The 20,179-nt window shown below is 40.1% G+C and overlaps 1 protein-coding gene and 1 pseudogene across 6 annotated transcripts in view; both read right to left on the bottom strand.

Moving 5' to 3' along the window:
* FNDC3A (fibronectin type III domain containing 3A) overlaps positions 1 to 20,179 on the bottom strand; it is a 212,450-nt gene that overhangs the window by 15,744 nt on the left and 176,527 nt on the right. For all 6 annotated transcript variants that reach the window (XM_027771819.1, XM_027771818.1, XM_027771816.1 and 3 more), the window contains 5 exons: positions 10,697 to 10,835; positions 9,534 to 9,602; positions 8,527 to 8,645; positions 5,345 to 5,450; positions 5,083 to 5,258 (listed from right to left, as the gene is read on the bottom strand). In XM_027771819.1, the coding sequence (XP_027627620.1) occupies positions 5,083 to 5,258; positions 5,345 to 5,450; positions 8,527 to 8,645; positions 9,534 to 9,602; positions 10,697 to 10,835 (609 nt within the window). The remainder of the gene's footprint in view (positions 1 to 5,082; positions 5,259 to 5,344; positions 5,451 to 8,526; positions 8,646 to 9,533; positions 9,603 to 10,696; positions 10,836 to 20,179) is intronic.
* LOC102497863 (B box and SPRY domain-containing protein pseudogene) lies at positions 2,576 to 4,565 on the bottom strand (annotated as a pseudogene).

Below are 20,179 nucleotides of genomic sequence, written 5' to 3'. Positions count from 1 at the left end.
CGAACCACGGTCGACTACGTGGGAGTCCAGCGACATAGCCATTATGCTAACTGCTGGTTCCCTCCTTCCACTTTTTTGTGTCATTTTCAATGTCTTTTTTTAGCTCCTCATAGTTTTCCTTGTGGAGGTCTTTAACTTCTTTGATAGATTTATTCCTAAATATACTTTTTGTGGCTATGGTAAATGGAATAACTTTTTTCAGTTCTATCTCAGTCTGCCTGTTATTCGTATATAGAAATGCTATTGATTTCTGTATATTGATTTTTATATCCTGTAACTTTACTGTGATCATGTATTACTTTCAGTAATTTTTCCATGGAGACCATTGGGTCTTCTATGTATACAATAATGTCATCTGCGAATAGAGTTTCACCTCTTCTTTTCCTATTCGAATGCCTTGTATTATTTCCTCTTTTCTGATTGTGTTGGCGATGACTTCCAGTACTATATTAAAAAGGAGTGGAAAAATGTGGCATCCTTGTGGAAAGCTTTCAGCTTTTCTCTATTCAGGATGGTGTTCGCCATGGGTTTTTAATAGATGGCTTTTATTGTGTTAGGAAATGGCCATTCTGTGCCAATTTTGCTGAGAGTCTTGATCATGAAGGGATGCTGTATCTTATCAAATGCTTTTTCTGCATCAATTGATATGACCATATGGTTTTAATCTTTATTCCTGTTAAACCAGTTGATATCTTACTATAAAGAAAGGTGCAGCAAATCCAGATCCAAAGCACAAAGTCATCATAGCATCAAAGTCACCACATGCTTTCTGTTGAAAATGGCAGATTGATTTTTCTTTTTTTTTGAAGAGGTTTTTGCTATAGGGTGTGTGCACTCGCCAGCGACAGAGACAGACAGAAAGTGAGAAATCACCCCCCAGGGGGGATGGCCATGCTGCAATCCCTTCTCCGCCATTCTCCTCTCAGGATCTTGGGCACGCATGCACACACACCCGGCATGAGTCTAAGTCACCAGGTCCGGGACTCAAACCGCGGTTGACTACATGGGAGTTCAGCGACATAGCCATTATGCTAACTGCTGGTCCCAAAATGGCAGATTCTTTATAGGGCCCCCTCCTCCTAGTGGCTTCTATGGACCACAGAGGCTATGAATCTGAGAATGCTGTGTCCCAACCCTGTGCTATTAGAAGCTCTGTTAAGAACACAGAGCTGAAGGCAGAAGAAACGGCAGTTCCACACTAAACCCTCCTTTTCTCATGACCTCGTTCCCTACCTTAAGGACTTAAAGGGTTGGATTGTTTTCTGTTTTTTTTTGAGAGGTTTTCACTATAGGGCGCATGCACTCGCCCGCCAGGCAGAGAGAGACAGAGAGACAGAAAGTGAGAAATCACCCCCCAGGGGGGAAGGCCACGCCACAATCCCTTCTCCTTCATTCTCCTCTTAGGATCTTGGGCACGCAAGCACACGCGCCCGCTATGAGTTTTAAGCCCCGGGTCCAGGACTCGAACCGTAGTCGACTACGTGGGAGTCCAGCGACACAGCCATTATGCTAGCTGCTGGTCCCATGGATTGGTTTTAAAAGGATCTAACATGTAGGTTGTCTGTAAATACATAAAGCAAATATTTACTTAAAGTGATTTTAACAAGTTATCACAAACCAAAAAATATAAATTAAGACAAGTTAGTAATAAAGATGCTATTCCAGTACATTGCAGCCTTGTGAGGCTGACAAGATTATGACTTCACATAGGGGAGAATGACTTACATGACCAGTATTTAAAAGGCTCATGGAAAATGTATGGATCTGCTTCTGCACCAAAATAAATTTGTACTTTAATTTCATTTTTCTGTGAACCTTTTCAAGTCTCCTCACTAACAAAGTATATAAATCTGACATAAAAGAAATGTAAAAGGTTGGCCCTGTAGCCTGATGGTTAAAGGAAGCTAGCTCTCACAGGGCTGACAGCAGCTGGGAGTTTCAACCAGGGCAATTTTGCACACTTGCCCCTAATCTTGATAGGACGAAAAAAATGGGAAGAAACTTGTGGTTTGTCCATGCCTCTGTAGAAGGTGTTTTCTCTCCCTCTCTCTGTCTCTTTCTGGTAAGTACACGTGTCCTCTGACAATTAAAAAAAGAAATTTAAAAATAAGTTTACAGATGTAAATACAGAACTCAGTTGGAGAACAGGACATGAAAATATATTGATAGTACATTCACTAAAATCTAAAATAATGGGGTAGAGAGATCTGTCAGTTTAATTTTGTGAAATTTTACTTATAGATCAGAGAAACAGTGTTACTCGATTTAGGTAAGAAATTACTGCTTTGGGGAACCAGCAGTTAGCGTAATGGCTATGTCGCTGGACTCCCGCGTAGTCGATTGCGGTTCGCGTCCTGGACCCGGTGGCTTAAAACTCACACCGGGTGCGTGTGCGTATGTACCCAAGATCCCGAGAGGAGAATGGAGGAGAAGGGATTGCAGCGTGACCATCCCACCTGGGGGGTGATTTCTCGCTTTATGTCTCTATGTCTCTCTGTCTGGCGAGCACATGCGCCCTATAGCGAAAACCTCCCCCCCCCCCAAAAAAAAGAGAAATTACTGCTTTGTCCTTAGGGAACCTGCTTTATTGCAGAGAGATGAGAGGTGTCATAGTTAAATGGAAAAAGCTTTGCATCTGGAATATGACAAACTCAAGTTTGTAACTTATCTCTATTATTTATTACTTTGTGTGATATTTAACTTTTCTGAGTCTTAGTTTCCTCAGTTACAAAATGGAGATATTACCTATTTTGCCCATTCTATGGAGTTGTACAAATACATGTTTTTGTTTTTTTTCCACCCATACATCAAGTGTTTATTGCACACTCACCATGCACCAAGCTGTGTGCTGTATGCCAGAGATTAAACAGTGGACAAGACACCATCAGTGGGGCAGATGTCTCATGGAACTAGGAGACTAAGGCTTTGGAGTAGCAGTTTCCCACAAATACCTGGCACCCATATCTGAAACTTTGGGCATGGCCCTATTTGTCTTAGAAAGCCTTCATTTGGGGAAAGGGCACTGGGTAGAAACATGGCCTGAGAGGATGGTGGGTAAGTGGACCTGGGCCAGAGATCAGTGCATGATGGAAATGGTTTGGTTAGCCACAGCAAAGACTGGGAAGAGGGGCCCAGAGAAGGATACGTGGTAGGTGAAGAGCACTATGCTTGAGGCTGGCTCATAGAAGAGCAGCTCCTGGGCACGCAGGTCCAGCACCATGCCCACCTAGGCTGGGCACCGAGCAGCCCCAGGGGCTCATGCTGCCCGTTGTGTGAGAAACGGAACTCCTGGTCATAGCGAGAGAAGACCCAGGAGAAAGTGTTGTGGCCCAGGCGGCAGTCATTGCCAGAACCCTTGTGGGGCAGGGGGCCCAAGGCCACGCCCATCTTACAGGCACAGCTGTTCTGGATGTTCACCATCCAGGCATGGAGCCCAGCCTGGAAGGAGGTGGCAGCCAGGGCATTGGGCCAGTGGTCAAAGTGCTCTGGGCTATCTGCATAGGCTTTGGCCTTCTTGGCGCTGAAGGTCAGGGGCCTTCGATCATCTGACAATTGCAGGAAGGGGCTGATGGTCCTCTCGTTAATACGCACAACCTCTGTGCCTGAGAGGGATCCGAGAACGGCTGTTGCCCAGAGTCGGGTCAGTAGGGGACTATGAGTGCACTTCTCATTAAAGTTTAACTTTTCTGACTCCTGAGGATCCAAAATGCCCTCTGCTTCCTAGGACCTCTCGAAAATCTCCTGTTCCTTCTGAATTAGCTGGAGGTCATCCAGATAGGTGAGCATGCCCACCAGGCTGGTGTGGATGCTGTCAAGCTTCTTCAGTGCCTCGGCCCAGTGGACCTGCTGTGTCAAGTTGCTCTGGTGGGCCTGCTCCTCTTCTCCATGCACCTGTTCCAGTAACCGCTGTTCCTCGCTCTCACACAGACTCCTCACCAGACTCAACTGCTGGATCACCAGTTCCCTCACTGCACTAGCCATGCCCACTGCTCTCTGGTTCTTCCCTGGCAGGACCTCAGCTACATACTTGGTGATGCCAGCACTCTGTAGCTGCAGCCTCTCACACTGGTCCACAATCTTGTTCCAAAGCTCCTCGGCGCACTCCTCTGCTTGGCAGATGTGGTGCCCCCGGCAGTGGCCGTCTTGCTCCGCGCAGGCGGTGCACCCTGGCCGTTGTTCAGAGCTGCAGAACCAGCTCAGAGCCTGGCCATGCTTGGGCCAGAGCGGCCCCCGCTCAGACCCTGGCCCCGGCCTTGCGCCCTTTGCGGACATGGCCGAGTGCCCCCAAATACACATGTTTTAAAAAAAATCCATAAAAGAACAGAACTTAAAATGGCTTTCTTTCTTAGGCAAAAAAATAAATCATAATTAGTTACGAAGTGAAAGTAAATGCCATATCTAAGCAGCCTCGAAAAACTTAAATACTTATGATCATACATCTGCTCTTAAACTGTTAAACTACATCCAACTAGCAATGTTTCAAAAATTAACTTTAGCCCATTTTTTTTTTTTTTGGAGAGATTTTCGCTATAGGGCGCGTGCGCTCACCAGACAGACAGAGACAGAGAGACAGAAAGTTTCAAAAATTAACTTCAGCCCATTTTTTTTTTTGGGGGGGGGGGAGATTTTCGATATAGGGCGCGTGCGCTCGCCAGACAGATAGAGAGAGACAGAGAGACAGAAAGCGAGAAATCACCCTCCAGGGGGGATGGTCACGCTGCAATCCCTTCTCCTCCATTCTCCTCTCGGGATCTTGGGCACGCACGCACAGGCGCCCGGTGTGAGTTTGAAGCGACCGGGTCCGGGACGCGAACCGCGGTCGACTACGTGGGAGTCCAGTGACATAGCCATTACGCTAACTGCTGGTTCCCAACTTTAGCCCATTTGAAGTTCATAGTGTCACAATTCTGTAACAATTAAATTATGGGCTATGCTGACTTTGATTTATCAATGTCAGCTTATTTAAAATGATAAAATTTGAAGTCACATGTTAAAAGAAAAATGGCAAGTAACTAGTGTAATGATGTACGTTCAGGGGAAACAGGATTGCGATTTTTAATTCAGTCAGCATGGTCTACTTACCCCCATTTTGTTAGCTGCACGCAGTCTGAAGCTGTACATCTTTCCAGGAAGAAGGTTGGTCACTGTACATTCTACTTCAGAACCTTGGTAAACTTCTCTGAGTTCATCTTTTTCTATAGGAGACATTTCCAGACTATAACAGGAAATGGGTGATCCACCATCAACCAGAGGGGGTACTAAAGGTAGAAAGATTTATGCAACTTAACAAGATGAATACTTTTAGTTCAAACTTAATTAAATATATTACCAAAATGGAAATTACCCCATCGTAACTGTATTTCTTTTGCTTTGGGTCTACCCTGTAATCGGGGAGGGAGGCATGGGCCAGGAGGCACAGCTGGAGTTTGCACAAGTAAAGATTCAGAGACCTGTCAAAACAAATGCAAAAACAAAACAGAAATGCTCCAAACCAAATAATCAGATTACTTTACTTTTGATAAAGTCAACAATAGGCACACAAAGACTGTACCAATAATTTGAAACTGTACTTGGCTATTAGCTGAAAAGGACTAGATTTAGAATATAATCAAACCAATTAAAACTAAACATTTTTATTGTCAAATAAATGTTACATACTATATGACAACCATACAAGCAAGATATTAGATAAAGAAGCCCAACAAACCCTTCCTTTTCTTTCCATAATCAAAAATCAAAACAAAACAACACTTTCTAACACAACTTATTGGGCAGTATTTTTGATCCTGTCCAAAGGGATCCAAAAATCTCTTCTAAGGAAGGATGTTTTAATATTCCATAAATGCTGTTTACTTTGTTTTCAGGAGGTTTAGGCTATTTTTGGTTACTTTATGATACACAGTATTTTTAACTTAAACATCAACTTATTTATTTTAAATAAATCTTTCCTTTTTCCTTTCCACCTAAAAATAATTCTAAAATAAAGTAAGCTTTTCCAGGTTTCTAAACTCTTTCTAGGTATATGTCATTGCTTTGAATTTGTATGGTATCTAGTTTTTGAAAAGGTATATAGGACCAGCATTTAGCGTAATGGCTATGTCGCTGGACTCCCATGTAGTCGACCGTGGTTCAAGTCCCGGACTCAGTGGCTTAAAATCACGTCGGGCGCATGTGCTTGCGTGCCCAAGATCCCAAGAGGAGAGTGGAGGAGAAGGGATTGAGGCGTGGCCATCCCCCACCCCGGGGGGGTGATTTCTTGCTTTCTTTCTGTCCCTCTGGTGAGTGCATGCACCCTATAGCAAAACTGTCTCAAAGAAAAAAAAAAAAAAAAAAGATTTTAGTTTTGGGGACCAGGCGGCAGCATGGTGGTTAAAAGCCGACCCTCCCACATGGCCAACCATGGTTCGAGTCCTGAACCTAGTAGCCTGCTTTCTCACTTTCCCTCTCTCTCTTTGGTCATATTAAAAATGAATGAATAAATAAAATTAAATAATTCTGAAAAAAAAAGTATTTTAGTTTTAAAAGACATCTTCTTAAAAATACTGACCCAAACTCGGCTCCATATTCTTTACCTGTGTTGTATTAAAATTAACACTTAACATTCTTTTCAAGCACAAAATACTTGGTCATCACTTTATTCAGAAAGCTATGCTACAGAAGAATGCTATAATGTGGTATCAGAATACTAAGACTGACTGAATGTGTGGATGCATGTGCATGTGCGTGGTTGCCTTTTTTAAATCTAGGGAGATTTTCTAAATCAACAAAAAGAAGCAACTGGAGCCAAGTCCATGGGGAACTCATAGTTTCACAACACTTGCATTTTCAAACAAAATGTTTCTAATGCATTTTTAAAAAAAATTTGTTTATTCATTCTCTTATTTTAATTTGACCAGAAAGAGAGAGTGAGATAGTAAGCCACCAGGTCCAGGACTTAAACTGTGGTCAGCCATGTGAGAGTGTCCAGTGCCTTAACCACCATGCCACCTGCTAGTTCCCTCTAATTCTTTTTTTTTTTTGAAAGGGTTTTGCTATAGGGCGTGTGTGTTCGCCAGACAGACACAAACAGAGACAGAAAGCGAGAAATCATTCCCCAGTGGGGATGGCCATGCTGCAATCCCTTTTCCTCCATTATCCTCTCGTGATCTTGGGCACACATGCACACACACCCGGCGTGGGTTTAAGCCACTGGGTCCGGGACGTGAACCGTGGTCGACTACATGGAAGTCCAGCAAGATAGCCATTACGCTAACTGCTGGTCCCTGGCTTTACAATAGTTTGACCTACATTTTCTCAATTGTAGAATGTCATAAGTGACATACATTCAACACAAATGATACTTCAACACTCATACAATGATTTTTTTTTCACTTTCATTACAGTAGTCCATCAATTATGAGAGATATTCAACATTTCATTATAAAATAGGCTCATGTTAGATGACTGCATAACTGTAGGCTAATGTAAGTGTTCCGTGCACATTTAAGAGGGCTAGACTAAGCCGTGATGTTTGACAGGTTAAGTGTATACAGTACAGTTTTTGACTTAGAATATTTTCAACTTACAAATAGGTTTATTAGGACACAACTGCATTTTAAGTCGAGGAGCATGTCTACTTTTATTGTGTTAAAATTTGGGAACCAGCAGTTAGCGTAATGTCTATGTCGCTGGATTCCCACATAGTCGACTGCGGTTTGCATCCTGGACCCGGTGGCTTAGAACTCACGCCGGGTGTGTGTGCATGCGTGCCCAAGATCCTGAGAGGAGAATGGAGAAGGGATTGCGGTGTGACCATCTCCCCGGGGGGTGGTTTCTCGCTTTCTGTCTCTATGTCTCTCTCTGTCTGGTGAGTGCACGCGCCCTATAGCGAAAAACCTCTCAAAAAAAAAAAATAAATTATCTTTATGAGGCCGCCAGGTAGTGTGGTAGTTAAGGCACTGGACTTCCATATGGCCGACTATGATTTGAACCTCAGACCTGGTGGCTTACTTTCTCACTTTCCCTCTCTCTGGTCAAATTAAAAAAAAAAAATAATGAAGATTAAATAAATAATTCTTTAAAAATTTTATTTTTATAAAATATTCTCCAATGTTTTTATATATTTGTTTTTCCAAAGTTAAATACCAACCAGACAATAAATACTTACTACCTTCTCACTATAAGCTAAGTATCAGATTAAATATTCTTTTTTTAAAAATAATTATTTTATTTAACCTTATTTATTATTATCATTATTATTTTCCAGTTTGATCAGAGAGAGACAGAGAGAGAGAGGAAGTGAGAAAGCAAGCCACCAGGTCCGAGAACTGAACCACGGTCGGCCATGTGGGAGTCTAGTGCTTTTAACCACTGTGCCACTTGCCAGCCCCCAGATTAAATATTCTGATCACTAAAATATTAAGCACCTGAGTTATAGAAATTACCTTTCTACATTTGTGAATATATTTCAATATTTTAAGTTGCATCTAGTGATCCCATCTGGCTAAATTTGAAAAAGATAGAAGATAATCTACATATAAACATTACCGCACTCTGTCCTCCATCACTGATGCAGTAAACTCGTAAACGATAGAAACAGCCTGGATTCAGTCGATCACAAAGATGTTCCCTGGTAGTGCCACTGTATATCATATCCCATTTGTTTCCTAAAAGATGAGGAATTGTGTTTAATCAATTACAAGGTAATGTTTAACATTTTGGTATCATGGACACGGCAGGTATCCTAGCTCTACTAAATAAGTGTTTATGTAATTTGTCAAATAATTTAAGTCTGTTTTGAGTTTCCTGGAAATGATCTAATTTTCTTTATGTGTGCAGTTTCCTAGGCAAATCTTCAAGGCTTTGTTGAAGTGAAATATCTATGTAACTGTACAGGCCTTGGCTTAGATTTATAATTTGCTTTTAATTAAGCATTTCAAATGTGTTCACTGGTCCAGTAATAATGTTATAACACACAGAGTAGAAGGAACCAATACCATAGGAAGTTTAGTCTTAATTGAAAGACATCCTTAATTTTTTGCAGGGAATAGGTCAACTCACAGAAATAAAGACTGCTAACTATGTGCTTTGAGAATAAATTTCGCTAGTCATGAAACTTATTACTAAAACTAGTAAAAGGTGAGCTAAATTTTAGAAGGTAATTTTTCTGATGCATTTGGGTAAAACTCTAACTGAATAAACTAAACTTTAAAAGACTACATGGTAACTGATGACTTAATCTACATAGATAGCAATGATGTAAACAAATTAGAGAAACAAAGAACACATAACTGTAATAATATAGTGTGCAGTAGTCTTTCATTTGATCCACTGCATTTCTGGAGATCACAATTTAAAGTGGGTCAAAACATGCAAAATTCTAACTGCTATTAGCAAAGGAAAAAAAATCAAGATATTTCAAAGTGAAATAGCCATCTTTTTTATGGTAGCAAATGAAAAGCAAGATAAAAAATATATAATATAAAATGTGAAGTTATAAACAGCAAAGTCAGACTGGGTAGAGTAAGTTATCAATTTTTAAAAGCTATTCTTACCATTGGAACCTTCTGCCATCTCCACTACATATTTATTGATGGCTGCCCCTCCACTGTCTTTTGGTGGATCTATCCAAAGAAGCCAAAGTAGTATTAAGCAAAGGATATACAATGCACATTTACAGAAAAGTCCTAATTAGTATAGTACCAAGGTAGGATTGTTAAAAAAATAATTTGGGGACTAGCAGTTTGTGTAATAGCTATGTTGCTAGACTCCCATGTAGTCAACTGTGGTTCGAGTCCTGGACCCGGTGGCCCAAGATCCTGAGAGGAGAATGGAGAAGGGATTGTGGCATGGCCATCCCTGCTGGAGGATGATTTCTCACTTCCTGTCTCTCTGTCTGTCTGGCGAGTGCACGTGCCTTATGCAAAAACCTCTAAAAAAAATTTGTTATGTTTTATTAATGCCAGTATCTCTTTATTCTATGCTATTGTCATCTGCTTTTCACTTAATTTACCCTATCTTTCCATGTGTATAAATATGGCTCTCACAATTGATCATTCTATTCACTTTACATTTTCTTTCTTGGGTCAGGGTTTGACATAGGGCACATGCACTTCCCTGAGAACACCACAGAGAGAGAAAGTGAGAAATTACCCCTCATTGGCTATGCCACAATTGCTCCTACTCCATTTTCCTCTTGGGATTCTGGCTATGTATGCATGCATGCATCCCTGGCATGTTTCTCAAACCGCCAGGTCTGGGGCTCAAACTGTAGAGTCAGTCATCTGCCTTATATACACCTGCTGGCTTTCGCTTTAAATTTTGAGGTCTGACATTTCCGGATATTTTATAAATACCACTGAAGTATTTAGGTCAGGCGAGAATCAAGTTTATATGATCTTTGTTTTTCCATGAACTAAATAAGTAATGATGTTCATTTCTCTTAAGAGCCAGAATGAATGACCCAGGTGATGTTAAAGTGCAAGTTCAGCGATTGTTTATTTCACAGCTGCCCCTTCTCTTGATTTTACAGTGGATCTTAAGTTCCTACTTTGTGTATGAGCATAAAACTTTCCACAAAAAAGGTCCCTAGGTGATGACTCTCATTTACCAGACTGGCATAAACTAACCAATTTACTCAAATAACTAAAACTTTTTCTTCATATTTAAATTATTTTAATAAAAAAGTAATAATGTATAAATATGCACAACATCTTACCCCAAGTTATTTTAAAACTGTGTGAATGTATCTTTCCTTTAACTGAAGGTTTTACAGGTACTCCTGGTTTGTCAGGGCAGGTAGTAAATTCTACTATTTCACTTGGATTACTTTTACCTTCTGAGTTATAAGCAATAATCTGTAATGAGAATAAAAAGACATAAAATCAATATGCTTGATAACTGATGATACTGGTTTAGTGAACAAGGTGTGAGAGGCCAATTGGTTCAATCAAATGATAAAATATGTTTTCAGGCTGTGATGGCTTGTTTCTTTGAGAATTGCTTTCTTCAACAGGGACTAGGCACATATGAAGGGTATGCAAAGTATATTCCCCTTTTAGAGTCAGTCCCAAGTACACAAGTGAAAGTCTAGCCTATGAAATGCTCAAGAAAGGAACAAGTTATATAAAATCTGATGATTCCACATGGGCTTAAGTCTTGCTTAACCTATTTTAATATTCTCTGGGAGTTTAAAAAGATTCCAATGGTTTCTTGTATTTCCTTTTTTCAAAGAAAGAAGCCCAATTACTTTCCCTTGTGTATGAGTTGTACTTATGACTTACTCTAACAAATAGAACATGGAAGAAATGACAATGTGTGACTTCATATGGAGAAGTCCATGTGGTGAAGAACTGAGGGTCTGGCAACAACCATGAGTGTGAGTGTGGAAGCAGATTCTCCAGTCCCAGTCAAACCTTCAGATGGTTGTAATCTCTGTTGACATTTTGATGGGCACCTCATGGAAACCCTGAATCAGAACTACCCAGTTAAAGTGGGCCTGAATTCCTGATTCACAGAAACTGTACAACAATAAATGTTCTTGGGATGAGCAGATGCTGTAGTGGTTACATCACTGGACTCCCACATAGCTGATGGTGGTTCAAGTCCCTGATCCGGCAGCTTAAAACTCATGCTGGGTATCTGTGCATGTGTGCTCAAAATGCATAAGAGGAGAAGGGATTGAGCTGTGACCATCCCTTCAGGGAGTGATTTTTCGTTTTTTGTCTCTCTACCAAGTGTATGTACCTTGTAGAAAAAAAATTTCTCCATTAAAAGAAAAATACTTCTTTTTTAAAAAATACTTGCTATAAAGGACATATGCTTGCCAGAAAGACGCAAAGGCAGAAGAGAGAGAGAAAGAAAGTGAGAAAGCACTAATCCACCTCGGGGGAATGGCCACCTACAATTCCTTTTTCCTCCATTGTCCTCTTGGGATATGGGGCAAGCAGGTATGCCTGGCGACTTAAACTGTGCAGCTGGCCATGTGAGATTCAGCTGCCTTAACCACCATGCCACCGGCTGGCCCTAAACATTCTTTTCTTTTTTTTTTTAAATAGAGATTTTTGTTACAGGGTGTGTGAGCTTGCCAGAGAGAGAGAGACAAAGTGAGAAATCACCCCTGCTGGATGGCCACCCTGCAGTCCTTTCTCCATCCTCCTCTTGGGATTTTGGGCAGGCACGCGCAGTGTGAATTTTAAGCTGCCAGGCCTGGAACTTGAATAGCAGTTCACTACGTGGGTGTCCAACGACATAAACATTATGCCATCTGCTGGTCCCTAAATGTTCATTTTTTTCTAAGTTACTAAGTTTTGGTGTAATTTGATATGCAGCAATAGAAAAATATAATTCACATCTAAGTATTATATTTTAGATATTTAATTATTCCTGTATTTTTAGCTTATCTATTTTTTTTAAAAGAATTATTTTATTGAATTTGTTTATTTATTTAAATTTGGCCAGAGAGGGACAGAGCAAGAGTGAGAGAGTGAGTGAGAAAAAGTGAGAAAGCAAGCCACCAGGTCTAGGACTCGAACTATGGTCGGCCATGTGATAGTCCAGAGCCTTTAACCAACATGCCACCGGCTGGGCCCAGCTTGTCTCTTTTGAGGTCGAAAGCTTAAGTCCAATATTAAACCACAATTTTCTCTTCTATTAAACCTGGTACTCCTCTGTTCTCTCCAGTGAAATCACTAACATCTATCTACCTAGTTGCTCAAGTCAAAAATCTAGGAGATGCCCTTGATTTTTCTTTCTCTAAACCTTAATATCAAACTTATTAGCACATCCTGTTAACTCTTACTTCCACTTCTCTAGTGTTTACAACTGCCACCACCTTAGTCAAAGCTTCCTTTATCTTTTCTGCATGACTGGAATACTGCTAACTAGTTTCCTGTCCACCCTGTCCTTGATCCTACCTACTTTCTGTATGGCAACTACAGACACTTTATCACTTGTAAGCTCAGAATCCTCCAATGACTTCCTATTTTACTCAGAATAAAATCTAAATTCCTTATCATGGCAATCAGTCTTACATGATTTCGCCCCTGTCTACCTGTTTAAAATCTATTTTAAAATCTGTGCAATAGTAGTTACTTCCTTTGTCTGAAATGTTCTTCTTCCAGCTCTTGATACGCTACCTCTTCATTATTCAGATCTGCTTAAATGCCATTTCTGAGAAGACTTCCTTAACTACCCAGTCATATTTTATCATCTCACCCTGTTTTAATTAAATTGTATCACACTTACCATTATCTGATATCTGTTTGCTTGTTTACTGTCTATTGTTCCCACTAGAATATTAGCTGCTTTGATCAATGTTAATCTTAGTGTTTAGTACAGTGCTTAGCATAGAGTAGCTGCTCAATAATTATTGGCTGAATGAATGACTCTCAAACAAGTACTATGACACTATAGATAAGCACCTGAGTAAATCTTCCATCCTAAATAATTCATGCAGACCATGAGAAATTAATAAAATTTAGTTTGACTGTTTGCTTTGTTCAGGCTTCCTCAGTTTTCTCACATATTCAGATGGATTTTCAGAGTTTTTTCTTCACTCTGCTGCTTTACAAATAAGATTACAAATGGATTTAAGATACTTCTTAATGCTGTACATAGTATCTACTTAAAACCTCATAACTGGAGGAAACTTTAAGAATAGTCACCCTAAAAACTGAAACAATCCAAGTCAGCGCTGCCTCCCCTTTTTATTGTACAGTACCTTCTTCAGTTAGCTATAAAGATAATTAAAGGTACAAAGTCATAAAGGTAATCTCCACTCCACCTGTCCATTCCACAAACAATCAAAATATCCCTCAAATGGTCATCACACAGGGCAGTGCTCCCCCCAGCACAAGGGACCTGCCTTATGATGACAATCACATGGATAGGGGTGGGAAGGTTTGATCCTGGGATGACTCAAGTGAACCACATCCATCACGCACACCATTTCCACCACTATCACACTGCAACATATAAAGAAACAATAACAATGATAGGGCTCACTCACCCATGAGAATCTAATACCACAGCCGCTCTGATACAGGGTGGAGCCCAGGAAGTTATATAAAATCTGATGATTCCACATGGGCTTAAGTCTTGCTTAACCTATTTTAATATTCTCTGGGAGTTTAAAAAGATTCCAATGGTTTCTTGTATTTCCTTTTTTCAAAGAAAGAAGCCCAATTACTTTCCCTTGTGTATGAGTTGTACTTATGACTTACTCTAACAAATAGAACATGGAAGAAATGACAATGTGTGACTTCATATGGAGAAGTCCATGTGGTGAAGAACTGAGGGTCTGGCAACAACCATGAGTGTGAGTGTGGAAGCAGATTCTCCAGTCCCAGTCAAACCTTCAGATGGTTGTAATCTCTGTTGACATTTTGATGGGCACCTCATGGAAACCCTGAATCAGAACTACCCAGTTAAAGTGGGCCTGAATTCCTGATTCACAGAAACTGTACAACAATAAATGTTCTTGGGATGAGCAGATGCTGTAGTGGTTACATCACTGGACTCCCACATAGCTGATGGTGGTTCAAGTCCCTGATCCGGCAGCTTAAAACTCATGCTGGGTATCTGTGCATGTGTGCTCAAAATGCATAAGAGGAGAAGGGATTGAGCTGTGACCATCCCTTCAGGGAGTGATTTTTCGTTTTTTGTCTCTCTACCAAGTGTATGTACCTTGTAGAAAAAAAATTTCTCCATTACAAGAAAAATACTTCTTTTTTAAAAAATACTTGCTATAAAGGACATATGCTTGCCAGAAAGACGCAAAGGCAGAAGAGAGAGAGAAAGAAAGTGAGAAAGCACTAATCCACCTCGGGGGAATGGCCACCTACAATTCCTTTTTCCTCCATTGTCCTCTTGGGATATGGGGCAAGCAGGTATGCCTGGCGACTTAAACTGTGCAGCTGGCCATGTGAGATTCAGCTGCCTTAACCACCATGCCACCGGCTGGCCCTAAACATTCTTTTCTTTTTTTTTTTTAATAGAGATTTTTGTTACAGGGTGTGTGAGCTTGCCAGAGAGAGAGAGACAAAGTGAGAAATCACCCCTGCTGGATGGCCACCCTGCAGTCCTTTCTCCATCCTCCTCTTGGGATTTTGGGCAGGCACGCGCAGTGTGAATTTTAAGCTGCCAGGCCTGGAACTTGAATAGCAGTTCACTACGTGGGTGTCCAACGACATAAACATTATGCCATCTGCTGGTCCCTAAATGTTCATTTTTTTCTAAGTTACTAAGTTTTGGTGTAATTTGATATGCAGCAATAGAAAAATATAATTCACATCTAAGTATTATATTTTAGATATTTAATTATTCCTGTATTTTTAGCTTATCTATTTTTTTTAAAAGAATTATTTTATTGAATTTGTTTATTTATTTAAATTTGGCCAGAGAGGGACAGAGCAAGAGTGAGAGAGTGAGTGAGAAAAAGTGAGAAAGCAAGCCACCAGGTCTAGGACTCGAACTATGGTCGGCCATGTGATAGTCCAGAGCCTTTAACCAACATGCCACCGGCTGGGCCCAGCTTGTCTCTTTTGAGGTCGAAAGCTTAAGTCCAATATTAAACCACAATTTTCTCTTCTATTAAACCTGGTACTCCTCTGTTCTCTCCAGTGAAATCACTAACATCTATCTACCTAGTTGCTCAAGTCAAAAATCTAGGAGATGCCCTTGATTTTTCTTTCTCTAAACCTTAATATCAAACTTATTAGCACATCCTGTTAACTCTTACTTCCACTTCTCTAGTGTTTACAACTGCCACCACCTTAGTCAAAGCTTCCTTTATCTTTTCTGCATGACTGGAATACTGCTAACTAGTTTCCTGTCCACCCTGTCCTTGATCCTACCTACTTTCTGTATGGCAACTACAGACACTTTATCACTTGTAAGCTCAGAATCCTCCAATGACTTCCTATTTTACTCAGAATAAAATCTAAATTCCTTATCATGGCAATCAGTCTTACATGATTTCGCCCCTGTCTACCTGTTTAAAATCTATTTTAAAATCTGTGCAATAGTAGTTACTTCCTTTGTCTGAAATGTTCTTCTTCCAGCTCTTGATACGCTACCTCTTCATTATTCAGATCTGCTTAAATGCCATTTCTGAGAAGACTTCCTTAACTACCCAGTCATATTTTATCATCTCACCCTGTTTTAATTAAATTGTATCACACTTACCATTATCTGATATCTGTTTGCTTGTTTACTGTCTATTGTTCCCACTAGAATATTAGCTGCTTTGATCAATGTTAATCTTAGTGTTTAGTACAGTGCTTAGCATAGAGTAGCTGCTCAATAATTATTGGCTGAATGAATGACTCTCAAACAAGTACTATGACACTATAGATAAGCACCTGAGTAAATCTTCCATCCTAAATAATTCATGCAGACCATGAGAAATTAATAAAATTTAGTTTGACTGTTTGCTTTGTTCAGGCTTCCTCAGTTTTCTCACATATTCAGATGGATTTTCAGAGTTTTTTCTTCACTCTGCTGCTTTACAAATAAGATTACAAATGGATTTAAGATACTTCTTAATGCTGTACATAGTATCTACTTAAAACCTCATAACTGGAGGAAACTTTAAGAATAGTCACCCTAAAAACTGAAACAATCCAAGTCAGCGCTGCCTCCCCTTTTTATTGTACAGTACCTTCTTCAGTTAGCTATAAAGATAATTAAAGGTACAAAGTCATAAAGGTAATCTCCACTCCACCTGTCCATTCCACAAACAATCAAAATATCCCTCAAATGGTCATCACACAGGGCAGTGCTCCCCCCAGCACAAGGGACCTGCCTTATGATGACAATCACATGGATAGGGGTGGGAAGGTTTGATCCTGGGATGACTCAAGTGAACCACATCCATCACGCACACCATTTCCACCACTATCACACTGCAACATATAAAGAAACAATAACAATGATAGGGCTCACTCACCCATGAGAATCTAATACCACAGCCGCTCTGATACAGGGTGGAGCCCAGGCAGCAACATTAAGTGATGGGGAATGGCTGCAAACACAGATGAAGCCTGGTTCACTTGCCCACTGCCCACTGCCTGCTGTATGGCCCTACCAAATGGCACCGGTTCATAAACCTGGCCCGCAACAGACTGGCACTGGTATAGCCTGGGGGTTGGGGATCACTGTACTAGGAACATTAGGTATAGAGTCTATGCAGAAGACAGGCAATATGCATATCAAAAGATGTGGGCAGGACAAATAAAGATTACTAAGGTCTGAAAAAGTTTATTAAGTTTTATTTTTCTTAGAGATAGTTTTGTTATAGGATGTATGTGCTCTCCAGAGAGACAGAGACAGAGAGAAAGTGAGAAATCACCCCCCCGGGGGAGGGGTGAAATGGCCACGCCACAACGCTTTCTCCTACATTCTCCTCAAGACTTTGGGCAGGCACACATACAGATGTACCCTGTGTAAGTTTTAGGCTGCAGTTTGAACTGCAGTCAACTATGTGGAAGTCTAGAGATGTAACCATTATGGCATCTGCTGGTCCAAGATTTGGTAAGTTTTATAAAAGACATATGAGGTAATGTGGGAGGGGTCTTTTGCAGCAGTAGCAATGAAGGGAAAAGCTCAAGTAAGAGAGAACAGAAATCCCTTTGCACAGGAGCAGACAAGAATAGTAAACAGTGAGCTCTGCCCATCTATTGAGGTAAACTTTTCAAGACTGAATGGGAATGTAAAACACCTTACATAAAAGCAAGATAATTTTTAGAGTGATTTTTCAGAAAAATCTAGGTATAGAACAGAACTTGACTTAAAAGGCGAAAAGGGCCTGAAAGCATTACATATAAAATGCTTTTGGAGATGTAGTGTTTTTTTTTAAATGCCAGCTGATATAAGGCAAAGAGATGATATATTCAAGTGAAAGATTGATACAGCAAGAAGAGCTGAGCATTTAGATTAGGGCAGAAGTAATAAGGCAGATCATAAAAAATAAATGACATGATGAGAAAGTAGGAAGGGACTGTGACTATGTACTATCACAGATGCTGAGATGTAAGTAAATTTCAAGGATGGGCCATGAGAACTTGATGGATTCAGATACTGTTTTGATTTCCCTCTACTTATAAGAAGATCTCAAAAACAAGGAACAGTGAAGTGAAAACACCTAAGGGTTTCTAGTTCAAGGTGCACTAATTTTGGATTTTAGAAACTTTGCTATTTGAAAAACTATTTTTCAAAAAAATTTAGAAAATAAGGTATCGGCTTTCTAGTAGTCCACAGTTATAGGGACCAGCCACTAGCATCTGAAGGCATTCATCCACTAAAAAAAAAAAAAAAAAAAAAAAAAAAAGCCTTTGACAGGAACTGGATGAATATGGAAGACACTTTTCATCCATTTAAAAAAAAAAAAATGTGGACACCAAGTCCTAGTAGAGCCTTTGGTGAACTATCTGATATGCCAGATCTGTTTACTTATTTTCTTCAATTTTAAGTGATTATAAGAATTCAGACTGCTTTGTTACACTTTAAATTTTTTATTTTCACTCTTTTTTTATTCTTTAAATTTTTCCATTGTTCTAATTTTGTAGTATTTTGAATGTACTAGGATTGTCTGTAGTGCAGACTCTAATAACTATGTTATAAACTTGGTCTTATTAGTAGTTCATTTTATTAATATGTTAACCATAATTTTTTTGTTTAAGAACAATATGCTATCTAGTCATCACTTCCCAGATTTTAATAATTTAAGTATTTTATAATATTTTTATTGTTTTTGTTTAATGTCTAAGATTCCTGTAAAATGTAAGATTTCAGTTTGATATGATTGCCTTCAATATCAAGCTAGGAAAAGGACTGAGACATGACAATGGGATTTAATGATTCAAAACTCCCTCAGCTAACTCTCAGCATATGGCAGATTTAAAATAAATATTTGAGTTCCTAGAACTTCACATAGGCATTATTTTCTGTACCCTGGTATTATTCTTCCTCTTCTAGATCAGTGGTTCTCAAACTTCAGTGAGCATTAGGATTATCTGAAGGTCCGCTACAATAGATTGTTAGGTTCACCTCTAGAATTTCTCATTTAGCAAAGAGGACTGGAGTCAGAGAACTTACATTTCTAGGGAACCAGCAGTTAGCGTAATGGTTATGTCGCTGGACTCCCACATAGTCGACCGCGGTTCGCGTCCCGGACCTGGTGGCTTAAAACTCACTCCGGGCACGTGTGCGTGCGTGCCCAAGATCCTGAGAGGAAAATGGAGGAGAAGGGATTGCGGCGTGACCATCCCCCCTGGGGGGGTGATTTCTTGCTTTCTGTCTCTATGTCTCTCTCTGTTTGTCTGGCGAGCGCATGCGCCCTATAGTGAAAAACCTCTCCAAAAAAACCAAAAAACAAACAAACAAACAAAACAAAAAAAAGGAGAACTTACATTTCTATTAATTTCTCATGAAAGTTATAGAATGGGGTGTTGACCACATCTTATGACTACTTTGTTATTTAACTGGTCAGTATGTAACTGAGAATGTACCAGACTAATTCCATTTTGTAAGCATTAATGCCATCTTGGTACCTTTTCTATTCCCAGTCCTAGAGTAACCTTTACTATAAGTTGTTACCTGGAGTGGTCTTTTCAGCCTTTTGATAAGGAAAGGGGGCTAACTACTTTCCACAGAGCAGTGTGTCCCCAACCTGATATCCCCTACCTTATCACTCTAAAAAGTTTGTCCCTATTGATCATTCCCTATAGTGTATCTTTGAAAAGTTCTGCTTACTATGGGAGGGAGTCTACAGCTGGATATGTGTGAGGATTGCTGATCTGTCCAGATCCTGCTTCTTCCTATGAGTAAGTTACACCTGAAACTAAATTTTGTTAAATTTGCTATGGAATTGTCTGCTTCATTTACAGGTCTCAGAATTCCTTAGAACAAATCCCTTCCTATAGTTCGGTGATGAATAAACAGGTAGCTTAGGGACATCATATATTTCTGCTCCCAGCTTTATTACTTAGAAGTGCTTTCTGGGGGACCAGCAGATGGAGTAATGGTTACACTGCTGGACTCCCATATAGCTGACCACAATTCAAGTCCTGTACTCCGTGGCATAAGCCGCGTACGTGTGCATGCATGCCTGCATGCCCAAAATCCCAAGAGGAAAGTGGAGAAGAAATTGCAGTGTGGACATCTCCTGGGGGGGGGGGGGGATTTTTTGCTTTTTCTACTC

The sequence above is a fragment of the Tupaia chinensis genome, unplaced genomic scaffold, assembly GCF_000334495.1.
Source record: "Tupaia chinensis unplaced genomic scaffold, TupChi_1.0 Scaffold000037_17, whole genome shotgun sequence".
Classification (NCBI taxonomy): Eukaryota; Metazoa; Chordata; class Mammalia; order Scandentia; family Tupaiidae; genus Tupaia; species Tupaia belangeri.
The sequence above is the reverse complement of the archived record's forward strand: the minus strand, read 5'-3'. Positions and strand labels throughout refer to the sequence as shown.